Raw genomic sequence first — 22,832 nt, forward strand, 5'->3', positions numbered from 1 at the left:
TGGTCCAAGTATGTGACTCTCCCATCAATACCTATCAAGTCCAACCAACTTTGAACTTGAGCAATACCCTATAGTTACATGTGACTTGTAGTTTTATCAATAGATCTTGTCACTTAGGGTTTTTTTTTTAATTTGATTAAATAAATTATTAGGAATGTTTCAACACTTGGGGTTTCTTTTTCTTATTCTAAAGTTATAAGATGGTTTGCATGTGTGATGTGTTAAGTGATGAGATTTGCATAAATACCATTTAGAAGCTTGTATTCAACTCTCATATACATGTAGCATTTTGTAAATTAATATGCATAATAAGCGAGTACGTAAAAGAAAAATCACATTATGATGTCATATTTTTGGTTACCCATGTGTTGTTAGAGGTGGTAAAATTATGGTTTGTAAATATTTAAATAAGTTGTAACTAAATATTTATTTTATAGACCGGGTCCGGTCAGATTGATTAGTAAATATTTTCTTTATTCAATTAAATTTATATATAGTTGATATGTTAAATGTGATTAACAAAATCCCACCAGATTCAATTCTAAGATGGTCTTATGATTAAAAAAATCATTAAATACATTTGTGGAATTTAGAACATAAAGTATACGATTATTTCAAATATATATCATAATAATTTAATTAAAGTATATTATGATATTGATAACTAATCATTTTAAATATCTAAAAATAAGTAAATTTTTTACTTAATACTATGATAGGAGTATTTTATACAAAAAGGTTTGACAATAAATTTTTTATCCATGAGTGTAACGGATCAAAAGCATTGAATATTGTAAACAATTAATAAACAAATACAAACCAACATTTTTCACTTTGCCCCAAAAAAACAAAAATATTGACATTTCCCTCCATATTAAATAATATTTTTATTATTAATAAAAAAATAACCCTCTAAGCATTGGTTTCTGTTCTTTCACACCCCCTTGGAATTTTGTCACTTGGGGTTTTCCCCAATTCGATCGATACCCCATGTCAAAAAATTCTGCACTCTACAAAAACCCTCGAATCCCCCTTTAACATCGATCAGTTTCACCTCTGCTTTTTTCGTAATTAGCATCAATGGTGCAGATTCGTGAAAATGGAAAGGTGAAAGTGAATGATGATGATGATGATAATAATAATAATGGAGAAAGTGAGAGGTTTTGTATAAACGATCACCTGGATTTGTTGATCGAGGTTCTGAAGAGGCTTGACGGACGATCGTTAGGTGCTGCAGCTTGTGTGTGTCGACAATGGTGTTCGATCGCACGGAACGATTCGTTGTGGGAGCATCTCTGCTTCCGTCACGTGTCGCCACCTCCAATTGGTGTTCGGCCGGTGGTTTCGGCGTTGGGTGGGTACAGGAGGCTGTACATGGTGTGTGTGAGGCCGGTTTTGAGTCGACTCAAAAGGAGGAGAATCGGTGGTGAATCGGAGGTGGTGAGACGAGTCTGGAACCAGAATGAGGTGGAGCTTTCTTTGTCGTTGTTTTGTGTTGAGTATTACGAGAGGTTGTTGGTTGGTGGTGGAGGTGGAAGAGTCGCCGGAGATTCGCCGGCGTCGTCGCTCAAGTTTCTATGCATGCCCGTGAATGTTTGAGAAAAAAAACGATGACGTTTCAAAATGAAAGCAAAAAGGCATTATGATATATCTATCGATTATTTGAAGCTACTGCCACTAGTATAGCGGGTGAAATTCTTTATTTTCTTCTCGTTTTTTTAGTTTCAAATTTTCATAATTATTTTTGTAATTTTATTTTTATATTATAAAGAAATTGAAATCTTTTTAAGGATGTTATTTTTATATGAGTTCGAACGTATTATGATGATAACATATACCTATTTATTTTCCGAAAATATTTTCTTTCAATTCTTTGTTAATTATTTTGTGCATTTATCATTTTTTAAGATACTAAAAAAAGAGAGGAAAATTAGAATTTTCCACATACTATAAGTTTCTATTTTGAGGCTATTTCTGATGGTCTAAAATTGATCACAAAGTTATTGAGCTAAGATCTAATTTTGGATATGAAATGTTTAGAAAATAGGCTCTCTGCACTAAAATCAAAATATAATAATAATTTTTATATAGAAAAAACAAACATCTTTTAGGGCTATATCCAAAAATAACAACTTATTTTAGTTTATTTCATGGTTTAAACAACTTTTCATAATATAAAAAGATAGTATATTTAAATATTCTTTCTTTTATGTAAGTTGTTTTAATCATTATGGTGCACTAAGGCTATCGACCATCATGGACATGTTTGGCATGGAACTTTTGGAAGCGTTTGGAAGCTTTTAGCTTTTAGCTTTTGACAGAACGCTTTAGTTTAAACAAAAAAGCTTCGTTTGGCAGTACGAGCGTTTAGCTTTTAGTTATAACAAAACGCTCCGATTCTAAAAGCTACTTCATGTAGCGTTTAACAAAACGCTCCTAAGCTTTTAAAATCAATTTCCATAATTACCCTTAAAAATATATTTATATATTTATTTATTTTTAATCAATTGTCCTTTAATATAATTTTATATATTTCAAAAGCTTCCAGCTACTTTTGCCAAACATTCATATAACAAATAAAAACTATAGCTTCCCGCTACCAGCTACCTGCTACACGCTACCAGCTTACCGCTACCCGCTTCCAGCTAACTGTTACTTTGCCAAACACGCCTCATATCTCCATATTACTTGGTTTTTATGGGATTGATGTAATGTTATTATTTTGTTTTGTTTTTATCATTTTTTTTTGGAAAGGGAACTTCCCTAACGAGGATTTGTACTTCATATATGATTCAGGAAATTCAAATAGCAGTTTAACATACGTGTAATAGTCGCAACTATAAAATGAATATTGAGATAATTAAAGTAATTTATTATTTTATATATATCTTTACTTAGTTTTTTTTAAATATATCTTTATTATAAATTTATAACGGAAGAGTATTTTATATATATCTTTACTCCGTTTTTTTTTAAATACTCCATCTGTTCCAAAATAATAATCCACAAACAAAAAACACACAGTTTAAGAAAACATTAATTATTATTAACTTTATTAAATAAAATAACAGTCTTATATTTCTATTGCAATTATTTTTAGAAGTATATAATTATTTTGGGACAACCAAAAAATAAATATGGACTATTAATATGGGACGGAGGAGTATATCTTTGTTATAAATTTATAAGGGAAGAGTATTGAGTATAACAACGGATATGAGAGGCATGAGATTGTATTGTCACTTTCACTTTCTAGTGTGGTACCCATGAAAACTAGAATAGCTTTAATTTTCGTTTTTATATTGATGGTGCAGGAAGAAAAAACAGATGGATATAATCAGAAATTATTCCATTTGTTTTCTATATTAATGTTTTTTTAATCAATTATAAATAATTTTTTAACTCGGTTATGTTATCATGCAATAGTTGTAGCATGTAAGTTATATGTCTTATTAGATATTTATATAAAGCACACGGCACACAGCAATCGTTTCTACATTATAAACGATAACATTTTCTGGACCAATTATAAATGTTGGTCTTTGATTGGAAGTTAATCAACACAGTACAATGAAGCATTCCACGTAATTTTTTTTTTTTTTTTTGGAACATGAGAATTTTATTACTTCTAGCAAGATGCTAGAATAAATAAGACATTACAAAGAAGCAATAATACAGATTGAATTGTTAAACCAATCAATTTAAGTAATTTTGACACTAGTGCTTATATGAAATAGTGTATGACAATTTATCAAACAAAGTTTTTTCTTTTCTGTATCGAAAATCAAAGCCTTATAAAACTTCCAAAATATATAAAATTCCAAATAACAATAAGTCTAATAAGTCTCGAGAAAAACTGCATCCAATCTTATCGAAACAAAGTTTTTTTTCAATTATATATATATATATTGGTTTGTCTGCTCCGAGAATCAAAGCATTACAAAAATTCTAAATAACTATAAGTCCTGAGAAAAACTGGATCCAATCATTTTTGTTGAGTCGATGACAATGACATGGGAACGTGGTCGATTCAACTAATCATGTCTGTAAATATTGTAAAAGAATGAATATTGATTTTAAAGATATACCAATAAGATTCTCTCAAGTCCGCAAGAAAAAATAAAAATCTAGCGATTAGGGCGGCCAGTGGCCTGTTTTAACATCCCCATCATTGACGGAGCAGCTCTGACACCAACCAATATGGTGGGGTGGGGGAGGGGGGGTCTCAAGTGATAGGATTGATGTTGAAGGCTATTTTTCCATTCAGTGGAATCACGATGTCAGGGAGATAAGGAGTGGAGGAGGGTGAAGAGAAAACACACTCATATGAATCGAAATACTCACCACAGGTGGATGGCTAAGCCTAATTCACGAGATGTAAGTGATGCTCGATCTATTTATATTGCTAATTTCCCGAGTTCTATTTAGGCCAAAAATATATGGAAGGTGTGTGCTAGAGTGGGTCATGTGGTTGATGTTTTAATTGCTAATAAGTTGTCTTGGATGGGGAAGCCATTTGGTTTAGGGATCGAGATATCAATGTCATAGTAGACAAACTTTGTGAAATGTGGTTTGGTTTTTACAAGTTATATGCAACCGTTACAAGATTCTCATTGGGTGATTAAAGCCATAAAAAGCCTAATGTCATGTCCAAGGTCGAGAGGGCTAAAGGGCTGGAAAATTCTATGTGAGTGTTGTGAGGGGCCATTCGGAAGTGATAGGAAAAAGAACAAATAACCGATGGAGGAGATCTTAGAGTTTCAATATGGCGATTTTTTGGTGGAGAATAAGAGTTATGCATGTTTGGGCAAGGCTAGAGATTTTCTAACTCTTAAGGGGCGTTTGGTAAGGGGTAATGAGGGCAGGAAAGGAATGAACCATTCATAGGGAATGGATAAATAGGTGTTTGGTTGGAGTGAGGAAAGGATATCCTTACTTAAAGGGGAATCTCATTGTCAGTGAACGCGGCATTTTCATACATGGGGGTACCCATGATTATTTTTCATTCTATTGACGCCCTATTGCCAATATTACGATTTTGACATTCCTCATATTATCACGATTTGCAGAAAATTCAGGTAGCACAAAATCGATTTCCCTCCATTCGCAATTGATTGCTTATGATAAAGAATTAATATTTCTAATTTTCATTTAACGGATACTAGGTATAAGACTCATGTATTAGATGGTTAATTAAAAAAATTAAATATAAAAGTCTTAATATTTAAAAACTTTGGATTTATAAAAAAAATAAGAAAAATAATGAATTATTAAAATTGATTTTTTTTATATTTTAAATTTAAATAAATAAACAAAATAAACTAAAGAGCTTTTATTTATGAATTTTGAAATAAGATGGTAAATTTATTAATGAAATTGATATTCATTTATTACTAAATTTATTATAATTATTACATTTAAGTATTATGTGAAATTTATTAAAATAGAAAACTCATGAAATGACATGGGGAAAAGAAATTAATTCAAAACAACCACAAAATGACATTTGGCAATTGAATGAGAGTGTGACATGTGGCAAAAAAACTTCATTTACTATAGTAGATTCCTAGCATATAATACAACCAACAAATCATCATCTTACATATATATATATATATATATATATATATATATATATATATATATATATATATATATATATATATATATATATATATATATATATATATATATATATATACACATACTAGCCGTTTACCCGCGCAAAGCGACGGGTGACAAATAGCTTGTTTCGACAATTAATTTCTTTTCGATGGAGAATGATTATTTTCAATTCAATCATTAGTTTGTTTTAGGAAACATGTCATATTAAAAATAAAGAAAATTCATTAAATGACCAAATTGTAGGGTGTTGACTATTTATTTGGATGAAAAAAGATCTGGTCAAAACCTTGGAAGAGAAGATTTATAGGAGTTTGTTTAAATTTTAATATTATTTTATTAGTGATTAGTTGTATAATTACCTTAAGGATTTGGACGTCTTAAAAAATATTATTATTTTATTCAATCTATTTTTAGAAATAGTGAGATTTGTTTTATAAGATAGTAAATATATATATATATATATATATATATATATATATATATATATATATATATATATATATATATATATATATATATATATATATATATAAAGGAAAGTCACACTTTACATGATAAACATAATATTTGAAGAAGTTTCATTGCTTTTAGTGAAAGCTCGTTACTATCTTTTTTTTATTTGTCGTTAAAATAAAATTCAATTAATATCTGTTTATTATAATAGAAAAGTATAACTTTTGACTAGTTAATGTTGAAATTATTGGATTTTATGAGTTTTGTGTTATATGGGTATTTTCATCATTGTCAAATATTTTCATTCCATTCTTTTATCTTTTTATACATACCAAACATCATGGATGAATGATTCATTTCATTCCATTAACGTAGCCAAACATGACAATTGAATGATAATGAACGATTCCATCATCTTGTCCATTCCATTACAAGGTCCATTCCATTCCCTTGTCATTCCATTACGTCCAACCAAACATACTCTTACTAATTTATGTATGTTGTGCATGGATGAGGGGTTTGACGTAGTGGATATTCGTTATGTTAGAGGGTTATGGGTTGTTGTTAAATTTAAATTGGAAGTGGTGTGTAAGAATATCATGGCTAATGAGGCTACACTCCTCTGACCAGTTGTTGGTCTCAAACAATTGATTCAATCACAAGTAAATACGAAGAATAAAGAATGGTAAAGAATACTTTAAAACAAAACTTTATTGATCAATAATAGTTTCGTAATATACCAAGAAATAATAGGTGAACATACTATGATTATGAACACACTTTTGATGGATATCCTTCAAAAAGAGGGATATCGAATATATAACAAAATTTCCTCCTTTCGACGAAAACAACTTCGCCATGTGGTTGAGCAAAACCATGATGGTTCTAGAAACATGGATGTCTACATGACGGGTACCCTGAAATTTGGTCCTTATGTTCCTTTAAGAGAAGTCACAGAAGATGACAAACCACCACCTGTAGTTAGAGCTCATGTTCATTAGTGAAAAAAAATCTAATATGGATGTCAGGGCAAGGGCAATTATTTGCTTTCCTCTTCCTTATGAAGTGTATCATCTTGTTGAAAATTATGCATCTGCCAAGGATATCATCAGAACACTGAAGGCCGCTTACGAAGGGAATATTCTTACTCCAATTGGAGGAGTTATGATTTTATGAAAAGTAAATATTAAATGAGTAATTAAAGTCACTAACGTCAAAATGATGTAAAGAAATCGGTTGAGTTTTGGTTAAAGTCATTAAAAGGAAAATCGTAGTACTCCGAGAGATGAGAACTCTGAGATAAAGAATATCAAAACGGAGTCTGTATAAAAAAAAATACAATTTTTGGAAAAACATAAAATATGAATTAAAAATTAAAGTTAAAATTTGACAACACAACCTTAAGAAAGTTAACCATATGTGAATCTTACATGATATATACATGTGCATCTTCGTGAGTGTTCGTGCATTAATAAAAAAAAAAATCTTGTAGATTTTGAAGAAATTATGGAAAATATTGAAGAGATGAAAAGTGATAAATTGAAAAAAATATAAAAATCTTGATATGAAGAAATGATAACAATGTGAATCTTTGTAGCATTTTTTTATATTTTATATTTTATTTTGTATCGAATAAAATATTTGTACTATTATTTTATAAATTGATTAATTGATTAATAAAAACGATATTTTTTATTATTTACTTACGATTATTATAGTATAAAAAATATACATATATGCATTTGAAAAAACATGCATCTAAAACATTGATTTTTTTGTTAAAAAAAATAGAGTTATTTTTAAGAATATTCTAGTTTTTTTTTTTAAATTTGCTCATTTTTTAAAATTTACTTTTTAAAAAAATACAGTTTTTTTGAAAAAATTACAGTTTGTTTTAAAAAAATGCAGCTTTTTTAGTAAAATTACATACTTTTTTAAAAAAATGCATTTTTTTATAAAAAAAACTGCAATTTTTTTGAAAAAAAAATGTTGTGTTTTTTTTAAATGCAGTTCTTTTTTTTTTTTTTAAAATATTTTTTTCCAATTTTTTTTAAAAAGTGATGTTTTCTGAAAAAATTAAAAAATCTCCATTTTTTAAAAAAAAAAATCAAAAATTATTTTTCAAAAAAATCCGAAATTTGATTTATTATGTTAATTTTTAGAACTTTTAATTAATATTTCCAATAACAAAAAAAATAACATTAAATGAGATCGGTAAGATGATGATCATGCCCTTAATGTGTTAATTTTGATCTAACGTTCGACCTTTAGTTTTTAGGTTCTCGGAAAACTATGAGTTCTCAACGGATATCACACACACACACACACACACACACACACACATATATATATATATATATATATATATATATATATATATATATATATATATATATATATATATATGTGTGTGTGTGTGTGTGTGTGGAAAAGTTCAATAAAGAACCATAATTATTGGTTCTTCGAGGAACCAAATCTTTTTTTCAATTTCTAGAGTTTATTCTTTATCGAAAAAAAAAATCTGAAAATATCTAAATTCATATATTAACATAAAATATTTTTCGGATTGACTGTGTGAATCCGAATTCACGTTGTGAATTTTCAAAGATTCACATTGTGAATTTGACGTAAAAAATAAATAAATAAATAAAATTCGAATTTGATATCATTGGAAAAAAGATAAAAGGTTATGAATTTCTGTATTTTTAGTTTTTTTTTTTTTTTTTGATAAAAAATAAGTTTTAAAAGTTGAAAAAAAGATTTGTTTCTTGGTTAATTATGGTTTTCTATTGAACCTCACCCTATATATATATATATATATATATATATATATATATATATATATATATATATATATATATATATATATATACACACACACACTAGCCGTCTATCCGCGCAATGCGACGGACGGCAATAACTTTGTTTTGGCAATTAATTTTATTTCGGTGAATAGTTTCTAAGCAGAAGTTAAAAATTTGAATAAATAGATTTCTTGCGACGATTTGTTTAACTGTGGTAACATGTAAAAATCCATAAATAATACAATGAAGTGGACGATGTTTGCGCATGGTTTGGTTAAAAAGAAAAGTTTATTATTATCTTTCGTCAAAATAAATGTACATTTTTTTGTTTCAAAATAATTTGTATGTTGTTTTCGTTTAACATATAAATAAAATTATATTATTGTTTTGGATATAAAGTATGTCGATAGTTTCTTATTAAAAATCAAAATATGACCATATTATAAAGTTTTGTAAAAAATGTAGAGCAAATTACACATCTATTCCTTTTTATAGGATTGTTGATATTATCTATATATATATTTTTTATACTGATATACATATTAAGTTATAATATGAAACCTTTTTATTTAATAATTTATTGGTTAATCAATATATTAAAATAGTTGGTTTCCGGTCGATTTAAATTAGACATGTTTGATTTTTATTGTCAATAATTTGTTTTTATTTAAGATTTTCTTTCTTGTTTTGTCAAACATTTTCAAATATAAAAATAATAATAAATTTCATGTAAAATGCATAGTTTTATTTTCTTCATATTGAAATTATTTTTTATTTTTGATAATTCTTATTTTCAGATTTGATATAAATGATGTGTATATATGTATAATAATGCTTATTACCACTTTATTTATAAATGAGTAATTTACACGAATGGTTCCTATGGTTTGGGGTAATTTACGCGTTTGATCTCTAATTTATTTTTTTAATTTGGAAGGTCTATATTGTTTGTTTTTGTTACGTGTTTGGTGCCTACTTTTTGTTTTTGTTACGTGCTCTGTCTTACCTAAAAAAATTATTATTTAAATAGGGAAAAATGATGGGGTAAGTAAGGTAAGGTGAGGGGTGGGGTTGGAAGTGTGTTTATTTAAATAAATTAAAAAATCAAGGACAAAATAATATTTTTAGGTAAGACGGGGACTAAGTACGTAACAAAAACAAACAGTAGAAATTTTTCGAGTTAAAAAATAATATAAAGACTAAATGCACAAATTACCCTAAAGCATATGGAGTGACCATCTCATATGAGAGGTCTGGAGTTCAAGTCTTGGTGGAGACATAGGTGGTTATTTAGGAATAGATTAGTTAGTTTGTCGTCTAAAAAAAACAATGAATAACTTTGTCTCCGTTCATTTTCACTTTAAATTTATAATCTATATTAATAAGAAATAATTAACTTGTATTTTTGTGTATTTTGTATAATGAAGATAAAGATTATAATCAATATTTATAGACATAATTTAACTTATTATCCAAGTATTAATTAACCTCAATAATAAAAGCGTGAGTTATAACCTTCAATTTAAATTTTGAATCGTTGCCTAGCATTTCCAATTTTCCACAATATATAGAACACGTTTTTTATTTGCTATTTTACATAAGGATTTATTAATTTCAGCTTACGCATAATATAATTTTAAATTGAATATTTGTCTATCTTTTCCACTAAATAGGGTTAAGTTATAAATTTATTATTATTTTATTGGTTGTTACTTGTACCATGAGCTAAATCGTTTGGACGTTTTAAAAAAATAATATTATTATATTGAAGATATCTTTGGAAATAGTGAGATTTCCTTTATAATATACTAGCAATTGGCCCGCGCAAAGCGGCGGCAAAAGATTAGTTTGTTCTTAGAGAACATATTCCAAAAAAACAGTTACCACATTGGTCAATCGAATATGGAAATTTTTGAACTTTCGCGTTTTATTGGACATGTGTTCTAAGTCTATTGATTGTCTTTGTGTTTGTTCGGTATGTATTTTCTTACATTGGATTCGTTATACCAAAAACAGATAATATACAACTACATTTTCATCTGGTATGATACCAAGAAAAGTGTCACCGGTGAATAGTTTTTTTTCGGAGACATTTCACATTCCAAAAAACATATGGTGAATATTTTTAATAAAATATGTTGAATATTAATTGGGTAGGTTGGTTTTAACATGTTATTCTATCTCTTTGTTGATTTTGCAGCTTTTGAGTAGATTCTTTCTACAATTGTTCTAACAATAATCTCTTTTGTCTTTCTAAAAAAAACATGTGGCGAACAAAAAAAAAATTAATGGTTACTTTGCTTTTCGATTAATATATTTATCGATTTTGCATTTGTTGTATGTGTGTTTTTATATATTAATCGGTTTTGCATTTGTTTTATGTGTTTGGTTTGCTTTTGGATTGATTTAGAAATTATCAAAGATCACCTATAGTCGTTTACCCGCACAAAGCAGCGGTGACAAATAGTTTTCTAGCAATGATTAATTCATTTCGTTGAATAGTTTCATAGCAGCTATAAGATCAAACCATTACGTGTTAACCAAATTACAACATATTGATAATTCTTTAGTTCTTACAATCTTCAAACAGTGATAAATCCATTTATATGTTACTTCCTTGCAAGTTTCAATTAATCACTCATAAGACAAACTCCAAATAACTATAACATCTTAAGTTGTTCCGAAACTTTGGCCGGTTTGGTGGGTGGTGCGCTGGTGGTGACCACCGTCGAAGGTGTGCGCTGGTGGTGGTGACCTTCGATGGTGGTGAGAAGTCACCACCATCAATCATGGAGCAAAGAAGAATTGTTAATATTGTACATGGAACAGAGATGATGGTGGGTCAAGGGTTAATTTGAGAATGGTGGCTGAGAGGAAGAGCAGTGGCAGTTTGGCATGGTGGCGTTAATGAGTAAAGGGTGCAAGTCGCCTTCATTTTTCTTGTAGAGAAAGAAAAATTGTTAGTTCGAGGCTTTTGGTTTCTGAAGGAGTCTCCCACTTCAAATGAACTGGGAATTGCTCACGTTAACTAAAAAAAAGGGATTTGCCAAGATACGTGGAGAATTAATAAGTTAGGTCAATAGGATGATAATGTGAGATGAGCTGCGTCAAAGGTGGATAAGAGGGTGTTGTTAAACACATCCGATTTTAAAGAGAAAAACCACTTTAAAAAGTCAATACCATCTTTACATGGGTTAAATAACCCTAATTGATATGATTTGAGGTAATAATTACATATTAGCATAAATTGTTACATTTTTATTTTTATTTACCAATGGAAACAATATTTTATCAAAATATTAAATAACTTTTACATCTTTACCCCTTTCAATTAAAACATATTTTCAATTTATATCATTTTCTATTTTGAAAATTTACTTTGTTGTGTCGGTATTCGGAGGGTTTTGCGGAAAATAATTTACAAGCCGATCACTGTACCAAATAAGAAATTAAATAAAAATATTTTTTATACAAGTCGGTCAGTGTACCAAATAATAAAAATAATTGTTATTATTACTTATATTATTTTTTGGTTAATATAATTTTTATACAAAACGCTTTTAAATAAGAAACTAAATAAAAATAAAGTATAAAACAACCAATATATTCTTGCTTTTAATCTTAAATAATAATAATAATAATAATAATAATAATAATAATAATAATAATAATAATAATAATAATAATAAATTGTTAAAAGAAAATGAAAAAAAAAAGATTAAATTAGTCTTTTTATCCCAAAGGACCAAAACTGTTATATATATATAAACCATAAAGGTACAACCTATTAACTTTTTAACTTAGGGACCAAAGCTTTAATCAGACCAAAGCTCAAGGGTCATTTCTATAATTTACTCTAAGAAAAACTGGGAAAATAGTTTTCAAAAATGTATTTGAATGAGTGGTTTTGACTTTTTATTGGGTGCCTTTAAAAATCTCCCTGGATAAGATTTCAAAATATAGTTAGTTTAACTTTTAATTATTATTTTAATAAGAGATAATTATACTTTAAGCTTATATATTTGTACAACTTAAAAATATTATTATTTTATTAATGGTTACATGTACTGTTAGCTTAATGACTTGAACGTCTTAAAAAAATATTATTATTATATTGAATCTATTTTTAGTAATAGTAAGATTTACTTTATAATATAGTGTATATATAGGATGAGGTTCAATAGAAAACCATAATTAACCAAGTTGAGAACCCCATGCACATTCCATGCTCGAGTGGGTTGCCATAATAAGTTGTCTATTTGAGCTGATTTTGTTCCGGACTTTAGGAAAGACTCCATTATCTCATTGTCACCAAACAAATACTTTGCTTGATGTCTTTGTAACAATTTTTTGCTCAAGACCAAATTTGTGCGATTTGTGGTAGTTAAAACTGGAACCACCTCCCCAGGAAACTTTAATATGTCGCAGAAGCCTTCCAGATTTTTGGGTATCGGAGCAAATGAGAGCCTTCATGGATCCAAGAGTGAAAATACATGGTGTTGGAGGGTGTTTTTGATGTGGTAGAGCTTGAGTGGAAATTTTGGGTTACAAAAACCTGTCATTAAGCCCTAGGGTTTTGGGGCGCTTTTTGGAGAAGCTGACTTAGTGGATGCCAAAGCAGTATGTGTCAAAGTTTAGAGGTAGGGTGTTGATTGTTCCCCAATTAGTGGTTTTGTACATAGTGTCGTCGGGAAGGGAAAACTGGACTTGTCAATGATCTAATAGGTTTGAGTGTACTTGGCTTAATTTCCCCTTCAAATTAATTTTAGAGTCAATGGCCTTGTCTAGACTTTGAGGGCCCAATACTTTAATTTCAACCTTCATTTTATCATGACCTAGGGTTACCTTTTTTGTCCATCATTATTATGATCCGAACACAAGACCGAATGATTCTCGTACATCAATGGATTTAAGACACAAAACATTCACTGTGTTTAGCGCGCATTGGACTAACATTAATAATAATTACAGTTTTTTGTCACACTCTAAATGGAACAAAGATTTCTCATATTTGCATTTGATGTAAATGCCCTTCTCATTCATCATCATGACTAAAAATACCCCCAAAACATATGTCAAATAGATTGGCATGACCCAATCAAAGAGTTAACCAACACGGCATAACCAATTATTAAGGAGTGTGATACCCAATTACCAATATAGCTTTCCACAAGCTGAAAACCGGTTGCCTACCCTTGGGACCCCTTTAAAAAGGATATCAATGTACTAATTGAACAACTTATTAACAAAAAAAAAATTCAAAACTCAAACAAATCAAATTGTTCCATGACATCGTAAACACCATAGGCAAAAACAATTTCTTTCAATATCACCCATTTCTAGGTAACAAGACACAAAACACACACAACTAGGGCTCAAAAAGCATATAGATAAAAATTAGTAAATTACCCCTCTGTTAGCTATAATGTTCAGGATCAGCTTTGCTTCTTATGATAGGAACACCATCTTCTCTCCAAATCACACGTTCTTCACATATTGCAGCTGCCACCTCAGCATACATTTTATGTTCCTAACAAACCATGTATTAAAGATTACAAAAAGATTGCAAAAGGCACAAACTTGATTCCGATCAATGTAAAATTTACTACCTGGCGAAGAACCCTTGCAGCAAGTTCCTCAGCAGTGTCATTAACAACCACAGGAACGATTCTTTGAGCCAGAATTCGACCCGTGTCATAGTTCTCATCAACAAAATGGATCGTGGGACCCGAATATCTTCTCAAATAACAGAAAAACAAAAACACATAAGAGATCATATGAGGAAAAATACAGCAAAAAGGAAGATTGTGAAGAGGTTAAGAACATTCATTACCTAGCTCCAGAAGCAATAACAGCTTTATGCACCTTGGTACCATAATACCCTTTGCCTCCAAAAGCAGGAAGAAGTGAAGGATGGATATTCAAGATTGAATTTGGATAAGCTCGGATCAATTCAGATGGTATAAGCTTCAAGTATCCAGCTAGAAGAATAAAGTCAATCTTGTATGTACTACAGAGCACAATAGAATGTATTGAGAAACAAAAAGAAAAAGGGAACGTATGGTTATAGGAAGAAATTCACCTTAGAGCAGCTACAAGATCGTTTGAAGACAGGCCTTCTGGTTCTTTCTTTGTACTAGGATATATTATAACTGGGATACCATTCTCTCTTGCATACTGTGCACCTCCACAATCTATAGATTTACAAAATTGAAATTGGTAAAGATATTGAAGACGATGCATGCAAAATCGAAGAAGGTAAAATATGAGAAACAAGATGCTTTAATCTACCATGTTTGTTGGTGACTAATACAACAAACCGTCCGTGAACATCTCCACTGAGAATCGCCTGATGGACAGCTCGGAAATTCGAACCGCCGCCGGAGACAAAAACAGCAAGGTTTTTCCTTCGAACACCGTTCTTTAAACTCTCGCTTTCATCAAAACTAGTTTCTAATTGTTCATTGCTACTTCTACACTTCAATACTCTCCTCCTCGACGCTACAAGCGGCGGAAAATCATGAAAATCATGGGATTTTAAGGATACTCGGCTTTGCGACTTTAATTGTGAACTCGATAACCGAGAATCAGAAGTAAGGAACGGCAATAAGGTTTTATTTTTATGGTTTTGAAGTGATGAAAACAATGAATTTGAACAAACACTAAAAAGGGCTTCCATCGTTGTATAAAGGCTAGCAACTTTAGGGTTTTGGAATGGTAGTATAATGATTAATGCGATTCAAGAACCACCTAAATAGCGTGCTTAATACTGCCAATTGTAAGGGATTTCAGTGACAAAACTAATCGAATTGCAATAGATTTGTAGGAGATAAGGAACAAATAGAAGAAAGTGATGATTGATTCGAGGTTCTCAGAGAAGTAGCGCTGGAGGCGATGGAGCGGGAAGAGGGCTCGGGTTAGAACGTCAAAGTACAAAAATATCCCTAAACTATTGTAAACTTCAAAACTAAACCCTAGCCCATATAGAATTACAAACGTTATCCCTATACTATTTGTTAGTCTATAACCAACAGCTGTTTTTATACTTTGTGTCTAATCAAAAAGTCCTTATCGATATGACAAGTTGGATACATTTGTGGAATAAAGAGGTACATAATTATTCGTCGTTCAAACAATCTTTCGAAAAAGATTCAGTGTGAAAACAATCTTGGTATAAGAGATAAAAAAAAAAAATTGAAACATATAATATTATCAAAGCAAAATAGCAAACAAATAACAACATAAGGGAGGAGTTTGAGCCAAATTATAAGAAACAATCTAAAATAAGAGAGGAGTTCCAATTTCCAAATATGTTAAACAATAGAGTTACAATCAGATATATGTTTGATCCAATTGAAAGTGTTTAAACTAATATCATCAACCATAATCATGATCGTCCGTTTTTTGTTTCAGAAAACAATCGCATTCTTGTCCTTCCATATCATCCGGAGAGTGGTGTAGACTAAAGAAAAACGCAGCTTCTTGATTTTTTTTACTCCCCACATCAGATTTAAACATATTCAATAAGTCATCACAGGAATTAGGCAGCCTCATAAGAAATGAAGACGAGGTCACCACACCAGCTATGTCCACAGAACCGCAGCGAAAGAAGAATAGGAGAAAAAAACATGATCAATGCTCTCATTAGTTTCTTTGCAAAAAGGACATAAGGTAGACGAGACATTAATTCCATATATAACTAAGCTTAAGAAAGTAGGAATTATGTTTTTAGTCAATCTCCAAACAAAATAGTTGAATTTTAAAGGGACCGATTTTACCTAATTGAAAGAATCCAAAGTCTTATTACTAGACTGAATTGTCATCACCTTTCTTAAAGCTTTTACCGAAAACACATCTCCACCGTCGCCTCCCCAAATCCACTTGTAACAGTTGTCATCAAACCTGAAAACAATGATCTGATCCGCTAATGCCTGAAACTAACGTGTTTCCCTCCTACCTCTAAGTTGTCTCGCCCAGTCCCAAGAAAAGGACGAAATATGCACATTCATAATATTGACTCTCTTCCAAAATACATTCTTTCTTTTTCTCAATTGCATAAAAGTTTGGATGAGCATCTTTTAAAGTTATATCACGACACCAATGATCCTTCCAAAAGAGTGTTTTGTCGCTGTTTCCAACAACTCTTTTAAAAAAATTATCAATATAGATACCACTTTCAAAATCACAGTTGATTTGAGAAATACTTAATCAAACACCTTTGATAGACTTATTGGTTATCAATCTACCATCAATAAGCTTAATATTATAAATAACTTTTATATGAGAAAACCAAAAAATAATCATACCCATTTTTCAATCTTCACCACCACTTGGCGAAAAGTGTCAAGTTAGCCGAATAAAGACACCCAACTCCAAGACCTCCCAACGCCTTTAGTTTAATAACCACCTCCCAAGTCACCCAATTGATTTTCCTCTTGTCTTCACCTCCCATAGAAGTTGTCTCCTAATGTCTTCCAACACATTAACAAATTTTTTTGGGGGGTGGGGAGGGGGGGCAAAAAGGAGAGAAAATATATAAAGGAAGGCTCTTAAGGACCAAATTTAATAAGGTGGTCCGACCACCAAAGGAGAGACATTTTTCTTTCATTTCTCACAATAGCATAATTTCATTTCGGCATTTCTTTCTAAGTTTATGTTCTTAATGCTTCAATAATACTCCATTCTAGGGAACCAATACAGTGTATAAGAAGAAAAAGCAAAAGTATGACATAAAGTTTTAAAATCAATTATTGTTTTAAGTTATCGATACTTGGGACACACGTGAGTTAGGTGGGAATAAGGTTACCTATTAGTAACCGTGTAACGACCCGTTCCCGGCTTGAAGAAGGAGAAGAAGTGTAAAGCGAAGATTCAAGGGAAAGCAAGAGTTCTTTGAGGTATTCTTCAGATTTCCTTCCCTTTTATGCTTTAAAATCCCCTTTAGATCTAGTTGATGCTTTTCTCAAGCCTTATGTTGATATGGAAGCCATTGTATGTCGAGATATCCATAGATCTGTTCATTTAGGGGTTTTAGAGTCCAGATCTATTGTCTTTATGGAGCCATTGTGCATCATAACCCTAGATCTACCCTTTTAAGTGCCTTTTTAGCCTTTATTCCCTTGTTCATGTGTTTGTACACGTAAAGTTGGAGACTTTACGTGGTAAATCAGCTTATTGGACCCAGATCTATCATTTGTATGTATTGGATTCGAGCAGAATCGAGTGTAGAATAGTTGCATGGCGGTGACTCAGCGAGTCGAGTCGCGAGTCCCTGATTTCTTCCTTTTGAGCGATGTCGAGTGGGCCCAGTGAGTTGTGGAGTGGACTCAGCGAGTTCGAGGGTAGACTCAGTAATGGAGGGACTCGGCGAGTTGTTCATACAACTCGGCGAGTCCAAGGCAATCTTCTTAAGCTCAAGAACAACTCGTCGAGTTGTTCATATGACTCGGCGAGTCGGATGAAGATTGTCTGAGTTCTTGGATCGAATGAGTACTCGTCGAGTCGATGCCATGCTCGACGAGTAGCAGCGGGTAGGGTCGAGGAGTGAGAATAGGGACTCGGCGAGTTGGCGGCCCAACTCGGCGAGTCAGGTCAACTGTGGGTTGACTTTGACCGAGATTTGACTTTGTCTGAGAGTTGACTTTGGCCAAGGGTAAAAGATTCATTTTACCCAGTGTAGTGTTTAGTATTTGATTGAGTGTGTTTATGGACTTGTAGCCGGGGAGATACCGGAGCAGCAGCAGCTAGCTTCCAGAGCCATACACTCAGCAGCCAGTTCACGAGGTGAGTTTCCCTTCAGTAGGAACGGGTCTACGGCCGCAATGCCGGCCCGTGTAATTATCAGTAGTTCTGGTCTTTAGTGTGATGCAGTAACTAGAGTGCTTGATGTCTTTGTGATTCAAGCATATTCGAGTATGTGTTCCGGACTTCGGTCCGATGCAGTATGCATTATATGTGATTATAATAGTTGTTATGTGTTATGCTATGTCATGATCAGTCAGTTCCGGACTTCGGTCCGATGCAGTTAGTTCCGGACTTCGGTCCGATGCAGTTAGTTTCGGACTCTGGTCCGATGCAGGGGACAAGGTCCCAGTCAGTTCCGGACTTCGGTTCGATTCAGCTAGTTCCAGACCTCGGTCTGATGCAGTGGGCAAGGCCCAGTATGTGATTTATATGTATTGTATGGTATGTGGTAGTTTGGGGGAGCTCACTAAGCTTCGTGCTTACAGTTTCAGTTTTGGTTTCAGGTACTTCCGCTTGTAGAGGGAAGAGCTCGGGATGATGGCATCGCACACACCACAGCTTCAGCTTTTATTCTGGGAGTTGATTTGGTTCTTGATTTTTATATGACATGGATATGACACAGTTTTCCGCACAGTGTTTTTATTATTATTTTGAGATACATCATGTATGGTTTATGATATGACACTCAGATTATGGTTTTTGATTATGTTGAAAAAATGAAATTTTTGGGTTGTTTCAAACCGGCTCCATTGTGAAGTAATAAGGAATAAGTTAAAGTTGAGTTGACTTTGATAAAAAAAAATTAAGTCTAAAACGAAACAAAATAAAAAATCTATGGTATTTTATTGAATAAACCCAATTTACCTATTGGTAACCAGTTCCATGACTAAAATAACACATAATAGGTTAAATTTGGGTCTTTATCGACAAAAAAAAAGTTTTAGGTCTAAAATCGAAAAAAAAATGCAAGGTCTTTTATGGAATAAAACATGATTTCTAGGTATACATATCAACATATGGGCACTAGGTAACAATTGTAATCATCAATGTGACTTAGTAATGGTCACTTGGGAATCAAACACTTCATAAAGTGTCTCATATCCAAATCACAAAAACTTTAACTTTGAGTTGATATGTTGTTTGAAAAAAAATGTAACATTTTCCAAGGGTAATATATCTCACGTTTTCTTAAATTATTAACATATATATTACTTAAATGACCATGCATGTAACACCCTGTTTTTACTTTACTATAAACTATAATATAAAAAGTTTATTATAAAATTTGAAGTAAATATATAACTTTTTAGTCAAAATAATCTTAACAAAATTTGTAATAGTCATGGTGACGATTATGTAGGTATAAAGAATGCCCAAATCTGACTTCGTATGAGAAAGTTATGATTTTTCTAAGTTTCGCGTTCAACTCGATACAACAATATGTGTCATAAAAAGTAAACATGAAACGAGTTGCTTTTTAGCAAAAGTGATATAAATAAAAGTTTTAGTACTTGTTGATACGAAGTCATGGATATAAAGAACGTCAAAAGTGAAGTCAAAAGTGAAGCTCACATGCGAAATATATGAAACAAACTTGGCGCCTAAGCTTGATATGCAACGTCTTTTCGCAATGTTTACAGATTTGTATATTTAAAATATAATAAGAATTAGTCAACGAAGTCTAAATAAAAGTTGTAGTATTCATCGATACGAAATTAGGGATATAAAGAACTTAAAAAATGGAGCTCATACATGGAAGATACAAAGCAAACATGGTGCCTAAGCTTGAGGCGCGGGGTGGCTTACCAGCAGATTGCCTATAAATAGCAACTCAATCACCCCCCCCCCCCATTCATTGCTCATCCCCATTCAAGTTTCTATCTCTATGAACTCTTTCTCTCTATATAATACTAGATTTTTGAGTCACGAAGTGTTTGTAACAAAGTGGTGTGGCATCGGAAAGTCGGAAGAAAAATAAGTATTCGAAGTCGAAGTTCTGCCTGCGGCTTCTCGTAATTTCACTAGAAAACCTATAAGTTAAGTTATACTAGCTATACTTTAAGTGTAACTTATATTTATGCTCATAGTCATTGTTATAAACTTATAAATAAGATTTATCAATAATTTCAATTATAATACTGGTTAATCTACTTATAGGAGTAATGTCTAGGCTAGAACTAGTGAGGTGTTTAAAGTGGATTTTTCAAACAGTATACATGTATTCCAGACGGATCCTACCTCTAATATGATCTTATTTGGTCATTCTTTATCATCTATAAATTGAAGTATTCATTGGGATTAATGAATGATATAAATATTAGTCGTTATACTCAAGTAGATAATAGCATTTAAAGTATATTGCAGGTTGATTCGTGTTGGTCAATTTATCTGCAACTCTACATACTTAGTTGTTTCGAGACTGTTTATGTGAGTTATCTCACTATACTATATATTACAATATATGTCCATATATGATAGGATGTACGAGCTAGTAGAGCGAAGTTATATATATACTAATTAGTAGTCTATGTATGATTGAATGTTTCTTATATGATTAGTTCATTATGAATGTGTAAGGAGTTGATGGTAGAACGACAATAGGCCGTGAGCCTAAAGACTCGTGTTGACGACGAAACAGTAATAGTGTAACACCTTATTTCCGAATTCCTATTGAATTCAATATAAACCGTCATTTATAAAAATTCAAAGTAGATATATATTAATTTTTAGAAAAAAAAGTAATCAACATAAACATATAGGATACATCAATATGATTTCCGTACAAATATAGAACGCCCGAATCCGACTTCGTATGAAGAAGTTATGCTTCTTCGAAGTTTCTCGATTAAACCGACACAACTATACGCGTCATAAAATATGAATCATAGATAGATCAATTATTAGCATAAGTAATCTATATAAAAGTCGTAGTAATCGTTAAACCGAGAGCGTGCATATAGAGAACATCCAAATCTGACTTGGCATGAGGAAGTTATGGTTTTCAGAATTTTCGGCACAGTAGTATGCAACACTTAAACTAAAATTTAAATCATTCAATTATTAAGAAAAGCAATCTAAACGAGAGTCAAAGATCTCGTCGATATAATTTTGTCGATATGAAGATAGTCAAGAACGGAATTTGTATGGATAAGTTATGATTTTTATACGGACTTTAAGAGTCTAACCCTATTAAAAAATCTATCTAAAAAATGAAGTGAGATATATCTAATGGATGAAGGTTGTAGATATCATCGATAGCTACGCATGGATATAATGAACTTAAAAATGGAGCTCGTATGAAGGAAATATGATTTTTGTAAAAACTAAAAATACGTGTGTGCGCATCGCTCCCCGAGAAGAGGCACGACACGCTATGACACATCACCAGTTTACCGACATGTGTCACCACACAGACAACGCCACATGGTAACCTCTGGTATCACCCAAGATCCTGGCGTGCTTGGTAGGTATATACGGCACACTTTCCCAAAATTTTCCTATAAAAGTCAGTTTCAAGCCCCATTCCTCTCCTCACTATTCAAAACCTTCTCTCTAGTTTTAGGGCACGGAAATAAATTCTTCCTTTGGGATTTCTGAGTATTTTAGTTTGTGAAGCGTTGGGTATTCAGGCTCGACTAATAGAAGCTCTCGGGTCGGAATTCTACCTGCGTTTTTTTCCCGGTTTTCGCTAAAACCTCTGTATGTTAAGCTACACTCTTTTGATTTCAGTGTAACTTATATTTATAGTGATAAGTTGTTATTATGAACCTATAAATAATATTTATCAATAATTACAAGTCATAATACTGATTGATCTACTTACGGGAGAGGTGCCTAAAATTGTCACGTTGGCATGGTTGTTGGATTTCAGAAAGGCTATATGTCGAAATGGTCATGCCTCCCAAATGTCCGGCCTGGTTGATCCTTATTTGATAGAACTCTTGGTATTCATTAGGATTAGTGAAAGATCTAGTTTCATTACCAAATCACCATAGAAACTAATAGGTTAAAGTATTATAGGTTAATACTCGTTAAGCGCGTTGACCACCAGTGGGATCGTCCAAAAAGCTGTTAACCTTCTGAGAAACTGTCCGTATGAGCTATCTTAGTATATCATGTATTACAGTATATAGCCATGTATGTTAGGACATAGGAATTAATAGAATATAGTCGGTAATATAGCTTCTATGTGCATGTATCAGTAGA

The 22,832-nt window shown here is 31.6% G+C and overlaps 2 protein-coding genes across 2 annotated transcripts; one reads left to right on the forward strand and one right to left on the reverse strand.

The window, feature by feature from the left end:
- Positions 1-835: 835 nt before the first annotated feature.
- Positions 836-1,803, forward strand: LOC111918674 (F-box protein SNE). Its single transcript, XM_023914303.3, has one exon. It carries the CDS (start codon positions 1,081-1,083, stop codon positions 1,597-1,599), a length of 519 nt encoding a protein of 172 aa, XP_023770071.1. The 5' UTR covers positions 836-1,080; the 3' UTR covers positions 1,600-1,803.
- Positions 1,804-14,121: 12,318 nt separating this feature from the next.
- LOC111918675 (phosphoribosylglycinamide formyltransferase, chloroplastic) lies at positions 14,122-15,941 on the reverse strand. The gene is made up of 5 exons (XM_023914304.3): positions 15,174-15,941; positions 14,965-15,076; positions 14,716-14,892; positions 14,492-14,618; positions 14,122-14,412 (listed from the first exon to the last, which is right to left on the reverse strand). Exons 1-5 carry the CDS (start codon positions 15,559-15,561, stop codon positions 14,299-14,301), a joined length of 918 nt encoding a protein of 305 aa, XP_023770072.1. The 5' UTR covers positions 15,562-15,941; the 3' UTR covers positions 14,122-14,298.
- Between the last annotated feature and the right edge of the window lie 6,891 nt (positions 15,942-22,832).

Source organism: Lactuca sativa, chromosome 5 (assembly GCF_002870075.4).
Source record: "Lactuca sativa cultivar Salinas chromosome 5, Lsat_Salinas_v11, whole genome shotgun sequence".
NCBI lineage: Eukaryota > Viridiplantae > Streptophyta > Magnoliopsida > Asterales > Asteraceae > Lactuca > Lactuca sativa.

Excerpts from the sequence above, each read along its gene's own strand:
- LOC111918674 (XM_023914303.3), top strand. The coding sequence starts at position 1,081 with ATGGTGCAGATTCGTGAAAATGGAAAGGTGAAAGTGAATGATGATGAT.
- LOC111918675 (XM_023914304.3), bottom strand. The coding sequence starts at position 15,561 with ATGGAAGCCCTTTTTAGTGTTTGTTCAAATTCATTGTTTTCATCACTT. Across the intron at positions 14,893-14,964 it reads GATCTTGTAGCTGCTCTAAG|TACATACAAGATTGACTTTA; the intron begins GTGAATTTCTTC and ends TGTGCTCTGTAG. Across the intron at positions 14,619-14,715 it reads GTTATTGCTTCTGGAGCTAG|ATATTCGGGTCCCACGATCC; the intron begins GTAATGAATGTT and ends TTATTTGAGAAG.